At 46.0% G+C, this 20,063-nt stretch overlaps 1 protein-coding gene across 2 annotated transcripts in view; it reads left to right on the top strand.

Annotated features, from left to right (window-relative positions):
- The window catches only part of LOC132402241 (hypoxia-inducible factor 1-alpha-like), a 36,993-nt gene extending 30,734 nt beyond the window's left edge, over window positions 1–6,259 (top strand). For both annotated transcript variants that reach the window (XM_059985008.1, XM_059985007.1), the window contains exon 13: window positions 2,412–6,259. In XM_059985008.1, coding sequence (XP_059840991.1) covers window positions 2,412–2,470 — 59 coding nt within the window. In that variant the 3' untranslated portion in view covers window positions 2,471–6,259. The remainder of the gene's footprint in view (window positions 1–2,411) is intronic.
- The last annotated feature ends 13,804 nt before the right edge of the window (window positions 6,260–20,063 follow it).

Raw genomic sequence — 20,063 nt, 5'->3', positions numbered from 1 at the left:
CGTTCCGGTTGGATGGTAGCGCAGTGAGATCAGCGCTGGGCTCGAGAACGGAAGTGCGATCCAGTGACAGTCCACTCCCGTGCCAGGTTGATGTCGATCCAGGGACTCCCGTACCATCCGTGCCGGGTTAATATCGAGCTTGCAACTCGACCTCGTAAAAAAAAAAACACTGCCACCTCCAGTTTAAATACTCACGTGGAATATTGTGGAGGATCAAATACCCAAACCCAGCACAGCCCCCACTTGTGCCATTTAGCCTGTCTCAGTGCGGTGGTCCTTAGGACCCAGCGGACCTCGGGAGCCGGCGCAGCTCGGGACCCGCTGCCCGTAATGTTTCTGTTCCATTGACGGACGGGAAGCGATCGCGATTGAAAATAAAGTGGAAATAATAAAGCGTTTGGAAAGAGGTGAAACGCCATCGGTCATTGGAAAAGCGTTAGGCTACAGTCAGTCAACGATCGGAACAATTTTAAAGGATAACGGGTAAAGTGAGAATAATGGAGCATGTGAAACGCCCTGCCCCGATGAAAGCTACAATTAGTACTAAGCAACGCAGTGGTTTAATTATTGGAATACATACATTTAAGTGTTTTATATACATAGAAAGGTAAAATATGTACTATATACTAAGACAAACGTTTGACGAACTGACGCTAAATAATACTGGATGGACTTGTTCCAAATCCGACTTAAAGACAGACTCAGGAACGGAACTGGTATGTAACCCAGGGACTGCCTGTACAGGGATCTACGTCCGTACTCGGGAGCTGAGTTCCGGTCACAGTACAGGTTGCACACCGGTGATCTATGTTCACACTCCCGAGCCAAGTCATGACCAGTTTTAGCAAGGCTGTTTTGTGAAGAGGGAGACGCGGCCCAAAGTAAGGAACTAAACACCCCACAGCTGACTTAACTTTCTTCAGGATAATGACTGGAGGACAGCAAACTGCTGCCTGTGCCAGTCAACTTCCAAAGGAGCCCGAGCCGCCTTCAGTCAGCAAAGGAGGATGAGAGGTGTACAAAGATGATAAGAGGGATAGATAGAGTGGGCAGCCAGAGGCTTCTCCCCAGGGCAGACATGATTGATTCCATTTCTTGCCGATCTAATGCTGAGGAAGATTTGAAGTCATCCAGCCTCTCCTGCACGCTGCTGCTGGAGGAAGTTTCCTGTGTGTGACAGTCTCTCACCCACAGCGGCCGGAGGATAGCACCAGGGTTCTGGGTCCTGGGCGAGGTTTAATTGGCATTCTTTGTGGATTGCACCCTTTAGTTCAATTTATGTGGTGTGTCTGGTTTCTGAGCTGAACAGATACCCTTTCAGTTCTGTACTTTATATTGTGTTTTTTGCTCCTCTTTATTGGCATTTGTATGATATTTTTGCGCACGTGGGGGAGGGGGATTGATATTTTTTGTGGGTTCCAGGGTCTGTCTTTGTTTCATGGCTTTCCGTAGGGAAGACGAGCCTCAGGGTTGTATACTGCGTACGTACTTTGATAATAAATGTACTTTGAATCTTTGAAAAGGCAATAGAAGGGGAGGGGAGGAAAGTACGGGGGGATGTCAGAGGTAGTGTTTTTTTTTACACACCACTGTAAGACCAGATACTTTACAGACATTCGACCTCAGTGAAAGCTATCAAATGTTGAAAAGCCTCAACAGAGTGGACATGGAGAGGATGTTTCCTGTAGTGGGGGAGTCTAGGACTGGAGGGTGCAACCTCAGAATAGAGGGCTGTTCTTTTAGAAAGGAGACAAGTTCTTTCTTCAACCAGAGAGTGGTGACTCTGTGGAGTTCGTTGCCACAAGCGGCTGTGGAGGCCAAGGTTCTTGGAAGCAGAGAGTTTTTTTAGATTCTTGATTAATCAGGGTATGAAGGGATATGGGGAGAAGGCAAGAGATTGGGGCTGAGAGGGAAAATGGATCAGTCATGTTGAAAAGGTGGAGCAGACTTGATGGGCCGAATGGCCTGATTCTGCTTCTATTTACTTACACAGGTTCATGGATGATAGAAGAATGGAGGGCTATGTGAGAACGAAGGGTCAGATTGATCTTGGAGTAGGTTAAAAGGTCAGCACAATACTGTGGGCCGAAGGGCCTGTACTGCGTTGTGCTCCATGTTCTGTGCTTATCTGATAACATAGGACGAGACTGAGATAATGATCTGATGTCCTTTTAGCAACAGTAGTCATGGTGAGGTGGAGGGGGGACAAAAAGCTGATACTCTGGCATCCGTGGAGCCAGGAAATGTTTTTGAGGGCTTGGTTTAACATCTCACCCAATGTGTCTAACTGTTCTTTCAGAGCTGCACGGAGGTTTAAAACCAGAACGTTCTGGCATAGAGGCAACTATTTGGTTAAAGTGCTATTAGGGTGAGGCTTCAGCTCTGTGTAACCTTGTGCTCTCGTTCCACAGAACTGACCATGCACCTGCTCCAGACAGAGGCTCCTGAGCCCCCCCGAGCTGGCTGCTAACAGAACACCCCAGGGAGCAGAGTCATGAAATCTCCTTGGACCATGTCTCTCGAGGCCCTCGCTCCAACCACACAGAACCCCTTCTCTGGCAGACATCCTCACAGACTTCTTCCTCTGCCTCAGAGGCCGAGGCTTGGCTTGGCTCCTATGTCTAGCTCAGAGCCGAAGTTTCTCTCGGTACCACTACCCAGTCTTCGGATGGATTTAACGTGAAAACTGTGACCCATAGATGGGTGAATGCACAAGGCTCGTGTACCTTCACTGAAGGCGGTACACACCATTCAATTTCAAGTTCGTTATCCTGTACAACCAAACAAAACAACTTTTCATTCCCTTGCCAGTTCGCTCCACAGCACTGTTCCTATATGTTCTCATTCATCCAGGTTTTACCACACAGCTACCTCAGTCTAAGGACAAACCTGAAATAAAACCGTAATCTACAGACAATACACAGCAGGTCAGTCAGCATCAGTGGAGAGAGAAATGTTTAACACTCGAAGCTAATGACTTTTGCTGGTAGCTCATATAAGACCATCAGACACAGGAGAAGGATTAGACCAGTCGGCCCATTGAGTCTGCTCTCCCATTCCATCATGGCTGATTTGTTTCCCCTCCTCAGCCGCGTCCTCTTGCCTCCACAGCCGACTGTGGAAATGAATTCCACAGGTTCACAAAGAAGTTCCTCCTCGTAAAGACACAGAGTCTGGTGAAGTGAGGCAAAGCAGCATCAGCTTCATGGACAGTGTACAGAGTACACGGGAGGAGGTGCTTGCTATCCTGGGGCAAACCTCCTGACAGGATGTTCCCTTAGACCCTACGGGAGGCAAGTGCAGAAACTGCCGGGGCCCTAAATCATTCTTAGCAACAGGAAAGGCCACAGCAGACTGGAGGATAGCTAATGTTATTCCACTGTGCAAGAAAGGTTCTAAACCAAGAAGTTATAGTCCTGAGGTTGGGTGGGACTGCAACCCGAGGTCGTGGGTTACAGGTGAGATGCTTAAAGAGAACATAAGGGGAAACTTCTTCATTCGGTGGGTAGTGAGAGTGTGGAATGAGCTGCCAGTGGAAGTGGTGCGTATGAGTTCTATTTCAACATTTAAGAGAAGTTTGAATAGCTTATAGGGATGGAGGGCTAGATTCCCAGTGCAGGTCGATGGATGTAGGCAGATCAAATGTATTTCCTATGATTATCTCTCTTCTAAAGGGAGGTCCTTATATTCAGAGGCTGTGTCCTCTAGTCCTATTGGACACATCCACTGTATCTGGCCTTTCAATAGTCACTTAGCTCTTTCATTGTAGAGCTTAAATCTGTCCTTAACAGCAGTGGCTTGCATTTTGTCATTAATACAGTAAATATCCCAAAACAAGCTTAAGCACAGACAGCAGGGGTAATAAATATAGAAAGCTGATGAGCAAATCTGTGCTGCAGGTACTTTGCTGATTTGGCAGTGTCAATGGAGATAGAAGCAGGGGTTAATGTTTTCTGTCACTGACACAGACCCGGGAAAGTAAGAAAACAAGTTCTCGAGTGGGAAGGGTTGAGGGAGAACAAGGTAAATATCTGATACGCCAATGTTTGTCTACCAAGAGCCAAAGCATAAAGCCCAGACTCCAGCCAACATATCTCTCTGGGTCATTGGGGCACGCAAGCCTTCCATCCCAACAACAAGGTGGTGATCCTCTTGGAGGTCAGGGACTTGAGGTCATGAGGAAAGATTGAATCGAACGAGGGGAGGCGTGCAACTGATGAGGGGTATAGATAGGTAAATGCAACCAGGCTTTCTCCACTGAGGTGGGATGAGACTAGAACTAGAGGTTATGGGTTACTGGTTCAACATCTGATAAAGCCTTAGCATTATATGCTCGGTTTTATATTCTGGTCCTCTCAAAGTGAATGCTAACACCACATTTGCCACAGACTCCAGCATCGGTCAAGGTCTCCATGGTGATGGAGAAGGAGCTTGGTGAAGGGTCAGCCAGCCCTCAGCTCCTTGACCTTAACCCCCACCAGATGCTTTGATGAGTTTCTCCCCATCCCCACCTGTCTATTCCTGGATCAGGTGACCACTCTAGAACTAGCAGTCATGGGTTAAGGGCGTAAAAGGCAAAATGTTTAAAGAGGAACTTCTTCACTCGGGGTGGTTAGAGTATGGAATGAGCTGCCCGTGAAAGTGGCGGAGCAAGTTCGATGTCGTCTCGAGAGAAGTTTGGATATGGACACGGATGGGAGGGGTATGGATTGCTGCGGTCCAGTCACAGATGGATGGAACTAGGCATTTGGATGCAGAGAAACGTTTACGAGGATGTTGTCGGGGCTTGAGGAACTCAGTTGTAGGGAACGTTTGAATAGGTCTGTGGACTAGGCCAGGGGTTCCCAACCTTTTGTTTTCTGCTGTGGACCCAAAGTTGGGAAGCCCTAGACTGGACGGACTGGAGAGGTTGTCTCTGTGCTGCTGTGCCCTGTAAGCCGAGCATGTACTTGCAGAAGTTAAAACAGGGGCAATGATACGTTATTAGAAATGAAATGCAAGTGCGCGTTACTGTAATGTAAATGGTCTGCAAGCTATTCAAAGGAAGGTAGAGCAGCAAGAGGCTAGAAACCAGGCCTTGTGAGAGCAGAGGAGACTTGTGAACCCTTTCCATCCTTCACTGAGACAGCTCTGAGCCAGTGCACAAGTGGACAGGCATAATGGGAGCAGAAGTTGGCATCAGACCCACTCAATCCTTGTCACCCTGACTCTTTTTCAAATTCTACAGTGGTAGTCGCAACCCTGATAGCAGAAACGTCTTCATATTTCCTGTAGAAGGTCTAACTGTTAACCATGTGTTCCCAAGCTGCACATACAACACTGAGAAGAATTCAGCACAGAAAAAAGACCCATCTGCTGTTCCTGTAGAAATATCCTTACTGTGTCTCATGTAATGTAATATCCCATGGTGCTACAGATCTGGGTACCAACATTGCAGGAAAGCCTCGACATTTCAAAGCGTTACACGTTGATCCCCAGTGAACAAAACCCAGGAGAAAATACCTTGAGGGCATTAAAACAAGTAATTTTTAATTTACTTTTGATTTTTTTTTGTTTCCTGGATTTACATGTATTAGAGTTTTGAAAGTAGTGAAGAATTATTCATTAGTTATTGAGGAGTTTTCACAATCTGATTGGTGCAGGTGACAGGCTGAGGCTTGATGGACATAAGAACCGTCCATTGTAAGGTGGCATGGCACAGGAAGGGGGTGGGATGAAAATAAAACCTTCAAAATGACCAATAGTGACACACACAAAATGCTGGAGACGGATAAAGTGTTGGTGTGTTGGGCCAAGGCCAAACTTGTTATCAAAGGTTCTAAGTAATAGAAAAGAATAAACGGTCAATGTTTCGGGCCGATGAAGGGTCTTGGCACAAAATGTCAATTGTTTATTCCTTTCTATTTACTCGCTGAGTTCTTCCAGTATTTTGTGTGTTGCTCCGGATTTCCAGCATCTGCAGAATCTGGCGTCTATGCATTAATGAATGTCATGGGCTGGAATAACTTACAATCTGCTGTGAACAGTAATTCCCTCTCACCATTCACCAGAATGAGAATGGAACTCCCTTACCCCACCAACTGTCCTGTACAGGACAGGAGCTTCCATTGCCTGGCCTACAGATTTCCAATCCAGTCTTATTGAGTACAACAGCATAATTTCTCATCGTAGGGCTGTGTCCGGAATAATAACCTGTGGTGTCAAATGTTTTAAAGTATGTAATCTCAGTACTAAAGGAAATAAAATAAATATAAATATTTTACAGAATCGTTCCTTTAATAACTTAGCAAAATTCACAAGGATGTTGCTGGGTCTGGAGGACCTGAGTTATAAGGAAAGATTGAATAGGTTAGGACTTATCCTTGGAATGTAGAAAATTGAGAAGGGATCTGATAAAGGTATACAGAATTATGAGGGGCATAGGGAGGGTAAATGCAAGCTGGCTTTTCCCACTGTTATGTGGGACTACAACCAGAGGTCATGGGTTAAAGGTGAAAGCTGAGAAGTTTGAGGGGAAGCTTCTTCACTCAGCAGATAGTGAGAGTGTGGAATGAGCTGCCACTACAAGTGATGCAGACGAGGTTGATTTTGATATTTGAGAGACTTTCAGATAGATGGTAGGGGTATGGTCCAGGTGAAGGTCAATGGGAGTAGGTGGTTTGACTGGCTCAGGCCAGACTAGATGGGCTGAAGGACCTACTTCTGGGCTGTACTTGTCTATGACACATCCCCCAATTCTTCCACTCACCCCGTGTAGTCGTTGCAGAAATACTAAACGTGCTGTCCTAAAGTTTCCTGTTGGCAATCCATGTGCTCTGCAAGGCCCCACCAAACAGACGCTGAGCTTGGATCAAGGATAAAGCAGCAAACGCAGGACTACAAGCAGTCACCTAGCTTTCTGGACCTTTACACGTCCCCATTTGGGAGTGTCCAAATGCCCTTTCAAAGGAAAGTCATTCTAGGAGAAGTGCACAGAGCAACTGGAGGGATGGGGTGGGGGGGGGGGGGACACACAGTCAGGCGGCATCTGGAGGTTCAGATCGAAACCCTTCATCTGGGCTAGAATGACAGAACATCAACAGTGCTTTGAGTTTGAGGAAAGAACGCTGTCTCTTACAGAGCCACAGTAATACCCCGGATTATCTGGAGCCTTAGAAAATTCTGTTTATTTATTGAGATAGAGTGCAGAGTAAACCATTCCGACCCTTTGAGCAATGTTGCACAGCAATCCCTGATTAATTACGAGACAATTTACAACAACACGTTAACCTAACAACCTTTGGACTGTGGGAGGAGAAAGGAAACACTCTACCGTGCAGCACAGAAACAGACGTTCAACCATCCAGTCCACGCCAAACTGTTGTTCTGCAGAGTCCCATCAACCTGCATCCGGACCATGGCCCTCCATGCCTCTCCCATCCACGTACCTATCCAATGTCGCAATCAAACTCACATTCACCACTTGAGCTGGCAGCTCGTTCCACACTCACACAACCCTCTGTATCTCCTCAAGTCCCTTTAAATGTTTCACCTCTCACCCTTAACCTATGACCCTTGGTTCTTGTCTCAACCAACCTCAATGGAAAGGGCCTGCTTGCATTTACACTGTCGTTCATTTGTTATGTACTGTGTCGTATGAAGTGGTTGATCATGGTCTTTCAGTGACCATAATTGTCCTTGGCAATTTTTTCTGCAGAAGTGGTTTACCATTGCCTTCTGGGTAGTGCCCTTACAAGACGGGTGACCCCAGTCATTATCAATATTCTTCAGAGATTGTCTGCCTGGTGTCAGTGGTTGCATAATCTAGATTTGAGATACACACCAGCTGCTCATATAACCATCCACTGCCTACTCCACACTATCTATACCTTCATAATTTTGTATGTCTCCCATCAAATCTCATCTCAGTCTCCTACATTCCAAGGAATGAAGTCCTAACCTCTTCAATCATTCCTTATAGCTCAGGTCCTCCGGACCCGGCAACATCCTTCTAAATGTTCTGTGTGTACTTTCAACATTGTTTACATCTTTCCTGTAGGTAGGTGATGAAAACCAACAATACTCCAAATTAGGCCTCACCAATGTCTTGCACAGCTTCAACTTAACGTCTCATCTCCTGCACATAAATCAAAGCATTGAGAAGGGCAATGTGTCGGAAGTTGTAACTACGCACCGGCTTATGGAGCAGTAACGCAGGCTTGCTGGCTGCTCCTCTCCAAACCAGGAGTCACTGCGTCTGATTGGGAGTAACAGCCCTTCCTGATTCAACGGGCCTCACGCCTCTGGTCACTGGTGCTGTAAAGCACTATGCTAAACTACTGTGTTGCTAGAGGAACAAGCTCTGGTTGGTGATGGGTTAAACCAGAATAACACACACAAAATGCTGGAGGTAGCATCTATAGCAAAGAATAAAGAGTCAATGTTTCTGTAATATATAGATCTATAATGATCTATAATGTTATGTATTGGTATGTTGTCTGCGTAATGTGAATACACTTGCTAAAGTCACCTCCTGCATACTGATTTTATTTAATCAACATGTAGCTGTGCAGAGTCACAACAAACCGGTGACAAGTACGAACCTGAATGTCGGAAAATAGCACCAGCTGCACCGACAGTTATGGGATGAAATAGCGAGAGTTAGACAGCACGCGAAAGCCGCAAGATCTGTGAGTAACACTGAATTTAAAGTTAAAGTAGTGGCTTCAGTCAGGGAATTGGTGAATCTGATAGCACTGATGAAAGCTGGGAGATGTCTATCAAGAGGGTTGAACTGTATTGTAACACAAATTTTGGAGGAGCAAAGAAAAGACCCTACACTTAACAGGTGCAAGGATGGACAGTCTCCCACGTAACCTGAGAAGACGGCCGACGAGATTGTTACAATTTTACAAAATCACTTGCACCCTAAACCACAGGTCACAGCTCAGAAATTTAGATTTTACGAAGGGAACCAGTCAAAGGATGAAAGCATTTCTAAATACATTGCAGAACTGCACAAACTTTCCTAGTACTGTGACTTTATAGATGGTCTTTCTGATGCATTAAAGGGCAGGCTTGTGTGTGGCATGCACTGTCAAAGCACTCAGAAGAGGCGACTGTCCAAACGAGACCTGATCTTAGAATGAGCACTGACCACTGCAATGTCATTAGAGACTTCAGTAAAGGGTGCTAATGTGAAATGCACAAAATGTCCCTGAATGATGCAAAAAGCCAAAGATGTTATCAATGTGACATATCCTCCCACGGTGCAAATGACTTAATTCAAAGACAAAGTCTGCAGAAAGCGTAGAGAGAATGTGCAAGGCAGACGAAAAGTACAACCGAGTGAAAAGCAAATGCATGAAGTTACAAATGTATGACAGAATCAGACAACATAGAGTCTGACAAAGGTGAATTGCTATGCCTAGAACTGCGTAGTATTACTGATCCAGATCACAAAATCATCTGGATCACAGTGGATGTGTCTGGTGTAAAACTGAAAATGGAGCTGGATACAGGGTCAGCTTTGTCCATAATTCCAGAGGCTGACTACAACAGACTGTTCTTTAGAGAAGACCTCAGTGATGCTAAAGACTTCCCCAGGCAGAATAGTGTCTCCCAAAGGCAAACTGGAAGTGAAGGTGACGTATGGAGGCCAAACACAACTTAGAAATTTATGTATTGAAGAGTGAGGACCAACATTTTTTGGATGTGAATGGTTTGAGAAAAATCCAACTAAACTGGCACACAGTCAAAGCTCTCAGTGTGGCATCAACAGATCAAAGCTAACGAGAAGGTGTTTGAGAAGAGCATTGGAAGCAGCAACTCCATAAAGTGCGTCCAGTGCCTTACGCACTACGTCCAAAGTGGCTGCTGAACCTCAGTGCGTGGAGAAGTCTGGAGTTCTCTCCAAGGCTGAGTGGAGTGATCGGGTCATGCCCTTTGTCCCAGTGATCAAGAACGGGAAGGCCAGAGCCGTTCGCATTTACTGGGACTTCAAAGTGAGCATCAACCCTGTGCTGCGTACCGTGCAGTATCCTCTGCCACGAATAGATTTTTGCACCTGTGGCGTGTGGGAAGAGGCTTTCAAAGTTTGATTTGTTACAAGCTTATCTGCGAATGGAGATGCAGGAGTCACGTTCCTCACAGACAACACTCACGAGGGATTGTTCCAGTATAATCGTCTCATCTTTGGCATCACATCAGCTCCAGCGATTTGGCAAAGAGTAAAGGCCCAAGTGCTCCAAGGTATCCTGGAACATAGTGTTACTTTGGTAACATCATCATGACTGGCAAAAATGATGACGAGCACCTCCAGAACCTTGGTAAAGTGCTTCCCAGGCTGAGTGAGTACAGTCTGTGCACAAAGGGAGAGAAATGTGAGTTCTTCAAGAATGAAATCTCTTATTGTGGATGTCCAAAGTAAATGGCAGGATACTTGGTAGTGTGGAGGGACCTGGGGGGTACATGTCCACAGATCCCTGAAAGTTGCCTCACAGGTAGATAGGGTAGTTAAGAAAGCTTATAGGGCGTTAGCTTTCATAAGTCGAGGGATAGAGTTAAAGAGATGTGATGTAATGATGCAGCTCTATAAAACTCTGGTTAGGCCACACTTGGAATACTGTGTCCAGTTCTGGTCGCCTCACTATAGGAAGGATGTGGAAGCATTGGAAAGGGTACAGAGGAGATTTACCAGGATGCTGCCTGGTTTAGAGAGTATGGATTATGATCAGAGATTAAGGGAGCTAGGGCTTTACTCTTTGGGGAGAAGGAGGATGAGAGGAGACATGATAGAGGTGTACAAGATATTAAGAGGAATAGACAGAGTGGACAGCCAGTGCCTCTTCCCCAGGGCATCACTGCTCAATACAAGAGGACATGGCTTTAAGGTAAGGGGAGGGAAGTTCAAGGGGAATATTAGAGGAAGGTTTTTCACTCAGAGAGTGGTTGGTGCTTGGAATGCACTGCCTGAGTCAGTGGTGGAGGCAGATACACTAGTGAAGTTTAAGAGACTACTAGACAAGTGTATGGAGGAATTTAAAGTGGGGGGTTATATGGGAGGCAGGGTTTGAGGGTCAGCACAACATTGCGGGCCGAAGGGCCTATGTTCATTGACAAGCATAGCTTACATAAATGGCAAGAGGAGACTGGAGCAGTGCTACAGGCACCCAAACCCAAAAATGCATCACAACTCAGGTCATACTTGGGCCTTGTAAACTACCAGCAGCTTCTCCCAAACGTTGCTACAGTGCAGCATCCATTGAATGCACTGTTACAGACCAGAGCAAGGGGGGAACGGTCAGAAAGATGTGAAAGAGCATTCAAGGAAACAAAGAGACTAATAACACCAGATGAATTGTTCACCCATTATGACTCATTTCTGCCCATCAGACTGGCGTGCGATGCATGCCCTTATGGCATTAGAGCCATTTTGACAGTCATTATGAAGGATCTGAACGCTCAGTTGTGTTTGCTTCAAGATCACTGCCAAGCGCAGGACACAACTACACATAGATTGATACCAATAACCTCGACAGACAAAAGTTTACTCCAGTGACTGACCACCAGCCTCTTGTGTCCACGTTCAATCCCAGGAAGGGAATTCCAGTGGTGACTGCTACCCGGTTCCAGCGTTGGTACTATTCCTAGGAGCCCACTCTCATGACATAGAGTCCAAGGGTACCAAACAACGAGCGATGCTGACGGCTCATCACGTCTTCCACTGTTGGCAACTGAAGAGGAAAAGTCTTCATACTGTGACCCAGCAGAAGTGTTCCACACTGCATTTGATCTCAGCCCGAACCTAATCCCTCCTACCTACACCATATTCCTTACATCTGTGTGCCTATCCAAATGTCTCTTAAAAGCCTCTATTTGCCTCTACCACCAGACCAGGCAGCACATTCCAGGCATCCACCACCCTCTGAGTAAAAAGACACCCCTCACATCCCCCTTGAACCAACCCCCCTCTCACCTTCAATGCATGCCCTCTGGTATTAGACATTTCAACCCCGGGGAACAGACACTCCCTGCCTACTCTCTCTATGCCTCCCATAATCTTATAAACCTCTACCAGGTCTCCCCTCAGCCTCCGACACTCCAGAGAAAACAACCCAAGTTTGTCCAGCCCCCTAAACCAGGCAGCATCCTGGTGAACCTCTCCAAAGTCTCAACATCCCTCATAAAGTGGGGTGACCAGACCTGTATGCAATACTCCACATGGGGCCTAGCTAGAATTTTATAAATTGCAACATAACCTCTTGGCTTTTGAACTCATTGCCTCGACTAATAAAAAGCAAACATTCCATAAGCCTTCTTACACCTCATCGACCTGTGTAGCCACTTCCAAGGAGCTATAAACTTGGATCCCAGGATCTCTCTACTTATCAACACTGTTAAGGACCATGCCCTTAACAATGTACTGTCTCCTTGAATTTGCCCTACTAAGGTGCAACACCTCACATTTATCTGGGTTAAACTACACCTGTCATTTCTCTGCCCATATCTCCAACTGGTCTGCATCGAGCTGTATTCTTTGCCAGTCTTCTACACTATCCACAATTCCACCAGTCTTGGTATCATCTGCAAACTTACTAACCCACCAAACTACATTTCCATCCAGATCATTTACATAGATCACAAACAGCAAAGGTCCCAGCTCAGACCCCTGTAGAACTCCACTAATTACAGATCTCCAGCTAGATAAGTCCTTTCAACCTGTACCCGCTGTCTTCTATCCAACCATTTATGAATACAAACAGCCAATTCACCACAGATTTTCATCTTCTGGATTAACCTCCCATGAGGGACTTTATCAAATGCCTTATTAAAATCCATGTAGACAACATCCACTACCCTACCCTCATCAATCTCTCTCATCACCTTGTCAAAAAACTCAATCGTTGATAAGATACGACCTGCCCCCCCCCCCCCACAAAGCTATTCTGCCTCTCCCTAATTAGGCCATGGGTTTCCAAATGCTTGTATATCCTATCCCTAAGAATTTTCTCCAGCAGTTTCCCTACAACTAACATGAGACTCAACGGTCTATAGTTCCTAGGATTTTCACTTGTTCCCTTCTTAAATAGAGGTACAACGTTAGCCACTCACCAATCTTCTGGGACTTTGCCTACGGCTAGAGAGGACACAAAGATACTGGGCAAGACATAGGAGCAGAATTAGGCTATTCAGCCCATCAAGTCTCCTCTACCATTCCATCATGACTGATCCTAGATTCCGCTCAACCCCATACACGTGCCTTCTTGCCATATCCTTTGATGTCCTGACTGAACAGGAAATGATCAACCTCTGCCTTAAATATATCCACGGACTGGGCCTCCACCACAGTCTCTAGCAGGGCATTCCACAGATTCACTACTCTCTGACTAAAAAAATTCCTCCTTACCTCAATGAGATCCCCCCACATTCTTCTAGATACTAGTGAGTACAGAGCCAAAGCTGCCAAATGCTCCTCATATGTTACCCCTCCATTCCCAGAATCATCCTCATGAACCTCCTCTGGACTCTCTCCAGTGACAACACATCCTTTCTGAGATGTGGGCCCCAGAAATCTCGTTTCTTGCCTCCTTCAATAAGCTAGGGTAAACCCCATCAGGCCCTGGGGAATTAACCACCTTACTACTCATTAGGAGACCCAACATTTCCTCCAAACAACCTAGCATGTTTATACCCATTTATATCCATCCTTCTCCTTCTCTCTAACAGGAACACCCAGGACATGCCCCCTTCTCATTGTTACCATCGGGGAGAAGGTACAGAAGCCAGAAGACACAAACTCAGTGATCCAAGAACAGCTTCTTTCCCTCCACCATCCGATTTCTGAATGGACATTGAACCCATGAACACCACTTCCACTTTTAAAATATTTTTGCACTAACTGTTTAACTTACGTATACTCACAGGAATCAGTTTATTGATTGATTCATACATTCTACATTTATCATCTATTGCATTGTATGGCTGCATTAAGTTAAGAAATTTCACAACATTTTCCAGTGACGTTTAACCTGATCCCGACCGTGCCTTTCCTCTATGCTGTGTAATTGATCGTTAGATGTCTGATGTGGACCTGCCGGAAAAAATAGGTGTTCCCAATGAGCTCTCCTTAGTTCCTGCCTCGTGCCCTTGTAATTAGCCCTGCCCAATTTAAAACTCCCTCAGGGACCATACCTATTCTTATCGATAGCTATCCTGAAAGTTAAAGATAAGGAGTTGTGCTCGCTGTTCCCTAACTGCCTAACCACTGAAAGGGCAGTTCCCTGGCCAGGCTCATTAACCAGCACCAGTCCAGTACAGTCCCTCCTCTCATTGGACTGACCACATATTGATTTAAGAAACCCTCCTGGATACACTTAACTTCAGTCTCGTTTAACCCTCTTATACCAAGAAGATCCCAGTTTATATTGGGGAAGTTGAAATCCCCCATGACAACAACCCTATTATTTTTGCATGTTCCCTTAATCTGATGACATATCTGTTCTTCTCTGTTCAGTTGGGGTTCTGCAGTACAATCCTATCAGTGTCTTTGCACCCTTAAATGCATGCCCTGGGAAAAGATGCAGTCTGTCTCCTCTATCTCTGTCTCTTTTAGATCTCCCCTTGGCCTCCATTGCTCCAGAGAAAACAGCCCAAGTTTGTCCAGCCTCTAATGCCCTCCAATCCAGACAATGTCCAGGGAAACTTCTTCCGTGCCCTCTAACGTCTCGAAATGCTGCCTATATTGGGGCAATCAAAACTGTTTTCCAGACGCGGCCTAACTGGAAGTTTACAAAGCTGAAATGTAACCTGGTTTGGAGGCTTGCGTGCCTCAGTGACCCGGAGAGCTATGTTGGCTAGAGTCAGGACTTTGTGCTTTGGCTCCTGGTAGTATCACCCATGGCCAAACCGGTCAAAGGATAGCAGCCAGACTAAGAGTGGCCCAGGTTCGGGGGTTCAGCTCAGGGCTAACAACCCTGACCGGTCAAACAAAAGTGTTACGGAAACTGCAATGAAGAATCCTTCTACATCTGAGTGTGACGGTATTCCTGAGTCTCCACCCGGGACTTGCATGAAAATTGAGAGGAAACTAATGACACAATGATGGAAGCCATGAACTCCGCCAGAAATAGAGGACCTTCATTGTTGCCCTAAATGCCGGCAGCCCGTGGCAGACAGCGAGTAAGTAGCAACGTAACTTCCTGACTTTTGAGCTCAATGTCTTACAAAGGCAAGCATGCCGTATGCCCTCCTAAATGCCCTATCAACCTGTGTAACCACAGCCACATGCTCACAGTGACTGGGCGTGAATCCCAGAAATCCCCCCCCCCCCCCCCCGTTGGCACAGTGGGAGCACTTTTACTGCCCCTCTCAACGAAGGATGGACAGTAACTAACTCCTCTGTGGTTTCTGTAGTGCAGGGATCAGAAAATGCATACAGTACTCTGGCTGGGCCAGCTAGTGCTTCACACAGTTGTAACATGACCCGTCTGCTCTTAAATTCCAAGTGTCAGCCACTAAGTATCGCCAATGATAACAGCCTCCTGTCACACTAATATTGAGGGTCAGAATCAGCTTTAATATTACTGCACATGGTCCTGTGCTGAAGAGCAAGGCACGTATCGATAGCTAAGGTGCCTAAGACTTTTGCACAGTATTGTGCTTGTCAACGTGGAGCAGAGAGCAAGTTTGTCTATCTGGTGGGAGCGAAGGATATTGGGAATGGTGAGGCTGGAGGGATGAACACAGGAGGGGTGTGGGACAGGTGGCAGAGAAGGAGTTCTGGGGGCGGGAGGGGAGGGGCTACAGACACACCCAGCCCTGAGACACCAGGCAATTGGTTTATTTATCATTACAGAAGGTCTTTCTGGTGCTTCTCGATCCCTCCCCTCTCCCTTCCCTTTCCTAACCATGATTCCCCTCTCCCTGCCCCCTTCCCACTCTCAGTCCACGTAGAGACCCATATCAGAATCAGGTTTATCATCCCTCACATCTATCATGAAATTTGTTTTTTTTTCGCAGCGATGAAGTGGAATACACAGAATGACTACAGTACTGTGCAAAAGCCTTAGCTATTTATATAGGACCAGGAACAGAAGTAGGCCATTTGGCCCATCGAGTCTGCTTCATCATGTCATCATGGCTGATCCATTTCCCTCTCAGCCCCATTCGCCCGCCTTCTCCCCATATCCCATCATGCCCTGACCAATCAAGAATCTATTAACATCTGCCTTAAATATACCCAGTGACCTGGCCTCCATAGCCACCTGTGGCAACAAATTTCACAGATTCACCACCCTCTGGTTAAAGAAATTCTTCCTAACCATTCTAAATGTGCGTCCCTCTATTCTGAGATTGTCTACTCTGATCTTAGACTCCTCACACCATAGGAAGCATCCTCTCCACATCCACTCTGTCAAGGCCTTGCAACATTCGATAGATTTCAATGAGATCCCTCACTCTTCTGAATTCCAGTGAGCACAGGCCCAGAGCTGCCAGGAACGCCTCAAATGACAAGTCTTTCAATCCTGGAATCATTTTTGTGAACCTCCTTTGAATCCTTTCCAACGTCAGCACATCCTTTCCAAGGTAGGGGGCCCAGAACTGCTCACAGTACTCCAAGTGGGACCTCACCAGTGCCTTATAAAGCCTTGCTATGAGATTGAAACTTTTGCACAGTACTAGTGTACACCATGAAACCTGTTGTTTTGTGACAGCTATACAGTGCAATATATAATAAAAAAAACTAAATTACAGTGAGAAATATATAAAAATTAGGTACGTAGTGCAAGGTGAGAGCAAAGAAACAACAGTGAGTTCATTGCCCATTCAGAAATCTGAAGGCAGAGGGGAAGAAAATGTTCCAACATCAGTGTGCAAAAAGACAGCACAAGGTCCCCATACTCTCAGCCTATGACCCGTGGATTACACCGTGCCTTGTTCCCAGGGCTTGGGTGTTAGTGGAGGGACTGAGAGCGGGAGGACAGCGCCACCTGGTGGAGAAGGCAATGTCCCAGCGCGTTAACCCATCCTGCAGCAGCCTATAGATACAAACCACTTCACATCAACATCCAATTCCAAGCCACACAGGGACACATTAAGGCAGAGGTTAAAAACCCGGTCAGCAGCAGATATAAGGAAGTTTTAAAAGTGCGAGAAATAGAGTCCTATAGTCTCGCTTTCGTGGGCTCTACAACTCAGTATCTCTTATTTACCTCATTTATTACTTGGTTCTTTCAGGTTGTTACAGCCCAGGGTAGTAACGGGGACGAGCTCCCACTAACTATTGAATGCTCCCAATGCTGTGCACCTCAAAAGGTCTCTGACACCCATGCCCTCATGTGGTTTAGCTACGAAGCCCACCGAAGTCGCTTCTACTGACAGGAGAAGGGGCAAGGGTGGGTTATTGACACCTTAAAACCAGTCGCTTCAGGCAGATGAGGCTCACCAAAGTTCAAAGTAAAACTTATTATCAGAGTACATGCATGTCACCACATACAACCCTAAGATTCTTTTTCCCACCGGCATTCTCAGCAAATCTATGGAATAGTAACTATAAACAAGATCAAAGAAAGAGCAAGAGCATAGAAGACAACTATCTGCAAATCCACATATAAATAGCAAGAGCATGAAATAACAAGACAGGGTCAAAGTGGTATCATTAGATCTGGAAGATCAGAAATAGAATGAGTGTAGTTACGCTCTTTTCTTTAAGAGCATGATCATCGAGGGGCCATAACTGTTCTTGGACCTGGTAGTGTCCTGGTAGAACAGCGAGGTAAGAGCATGGCCTGGGTGGTGGGGATCTCTGATGATGGATGCTGCTTTTCTACGATGATGTTTCAAGTAGATGATTGGGAGGGCTTTACCCGCAATATACTTGGCCGAATCCACTACCTTTTGTAGGATTTTCTGCTCAAAGGCATATTTTGTGCCGTGCCACCTGATGTGTTATCCGTGGTTGGCAGCTCATCTAAGAGAAGGGAGACTCTGATCTCAAATCTCCCTTGCAGCTAAGCCCACTCATGGGAGGAAGGCTTTGGGACTGAACCGAGGGAAAAATCCAGAGCTGGAGTCCCTAAGGCCGTCGTACATTGAGTTCAATGCTGACTGGCAACTCCTGCCTTGCAGCTGGTGCTAAACTGTATCCGGTCTCTGCCATTCCTTTGTGTTCATCAGCTGTGTAAGGAGGGGAGCTTGCTCACCATATTGTACCACCCAGGCTTGTGTACTTAGAGAGAGCTAGGACACAACATCCACGATCAACCTTGACCAACTGAGGCCTGTTTGTTCATAACGTGCATGATTCATTTGTCTTCTGTTCATTGAACTGCCAGTCAAGATTCAATATTGTTTAATGTCCCAGTATTCTAGTTATGCTATTTATAGTTTTATACAAATCAGACCGCAAGATACAGGAGCAGAATTAGGCCATTTGGCCCATCAAGGCTGTTCTGCCATTTCGTCATGACTGATCCACTTTCCCTCTCAGCTCCAATCTCCTGCCCCATATCCCTTCATGCCCTAATCAAGAACGTACAAACCTCTGCCTTAAAACTTGGCCTCACCAGTACCTCATACAGCCTCAGCATTACATTCTAGTCCTCTTGAAATTAATGTATTTGGCTTCCTCACCACCGACTCACCCGGCAGATTAACCTTCAGGGAATCCTGCATGAGGATTCCAAAGTCCCTTCGCACCTCAGATTTTCAAATTTTATCTCCATTTAAAAACTGCATTTGCTTTTTATTTCTTCTACCAAAGGACATCACCATACACTTCTCGACTCTGTATTCCATCTGCCACTTGTTAGCCCATTCTCCAAATCTGTCCTTCTGTAGACTCTCTGCTTCCTCAAAACTACATGCCCCTCCATCCATCTTCATATTGTCTGGCCACAAAATCCTATTTTATTTCTTTATTTTCCTGTAAAGGCTTGCAAGAAATTGTATTCAAGGCAGTATATGGTGACATACAGTATATGTAAATATCAGTATATACAAATTTACTTTGAACTTTGAATGTTCCATGATGGAATTCCAGACCAGAGTTTAGGACTCAAGCAGCTGAAGGCGTGGTGGGGTGGGGGGTTATAATTAAGTTCTGTGCTGATTATGAGGCTTGAACAGTAGAGCTGATATCAGAGTCACTGGGCTAGGGATGACAGATAAAGGGTGGGATAAGACCATGAAAGTATTAGTAAACAAGTTCAAGAATTTTAAGCAACACACACACAGAATGCTGGAGGAGCTCAGCAAGTCAGGCAGCATCTACGGAGGGGAATAAATTGAAAACATTTCAAGCCAAGACCCTTCATCACAACTGGGAAGGAAGGAGGCAGAAACCAGAGTAAAGTGCAAGGGAGTGGGAGTACAAGCCGGCAGATAATACATGGGGAGGACAGGGAGGGTGAAGTGAGAAGCTGGGGGTGGTAGAGGTAAAGGGCTGAAGAAGAAATTTAAGAGACGACAGTGGGACATTAAAGGAAGGGGAGGAAGGGCACCAGAGGGAGGTGATAGGCAGATAAGAGGCAAGGACACCTGGAATGGGAAGAAAAAAGGGGAGCAAAAAATTACGAGAAGTTGAAGAAATTAATGTCTGTGCCATCAGGTTCAAGGCTACCAAGACAGAACACGAGGTGTTGCTCCTCCAACCTGAGTGTGGCTTCATTATGTAGACATGTGAATGGAAAGTTGATTTGAAATGATTGGCCAATGGGAGATCCTGCCTTCTGCAGCGGAACAGAGTGAAGGTTTACAGCAAAGATACAAGGAGGGCTTCAGAAAGGTATAAGAGGATCAAAAGTGGGCAGTGTTACATTGGGCCGAGTATTTAGCCTTGGTGGGATAGCTGATATGGGATCCAAAGACCTCAACCCCCAGCGTCCTGGAGGCCAGGTTCCTCCTCGGAGTTCTCTGCTCAATAGCACAGTGCTGGTTCTGGGAAGCTGCAGGACGCCTTGCCTGTCGCTCTGTTTCCTCTATCACAAACCTTCTCAAGTACTTCACTGGTTGTAAAGAATGAAAAAGTAATCCAGAAGTCACTGTCGTTCTGTGGCGTGCCATACAACATAGGCGATCATGGT

The sequence above is a fragment of the Hypanus sabinus genome, chromosome 11 (genome assembly GCF_030144855.1).
Source record: "Hypanus sabinus isolate sHypSab1 chromosome 11, sHypSab1.hap1, whole genome shotgun sequence".
Lineage (NCBI taxonomy): Eukaryota > Metazoa > Chordata > Chondrichthyes > Myliobatiformes > Dasyatidae > Hypanus > Hypanus sabinus.
This window is presented reverse-complemented; position numbering and strand designations above follow the sequence as displayed.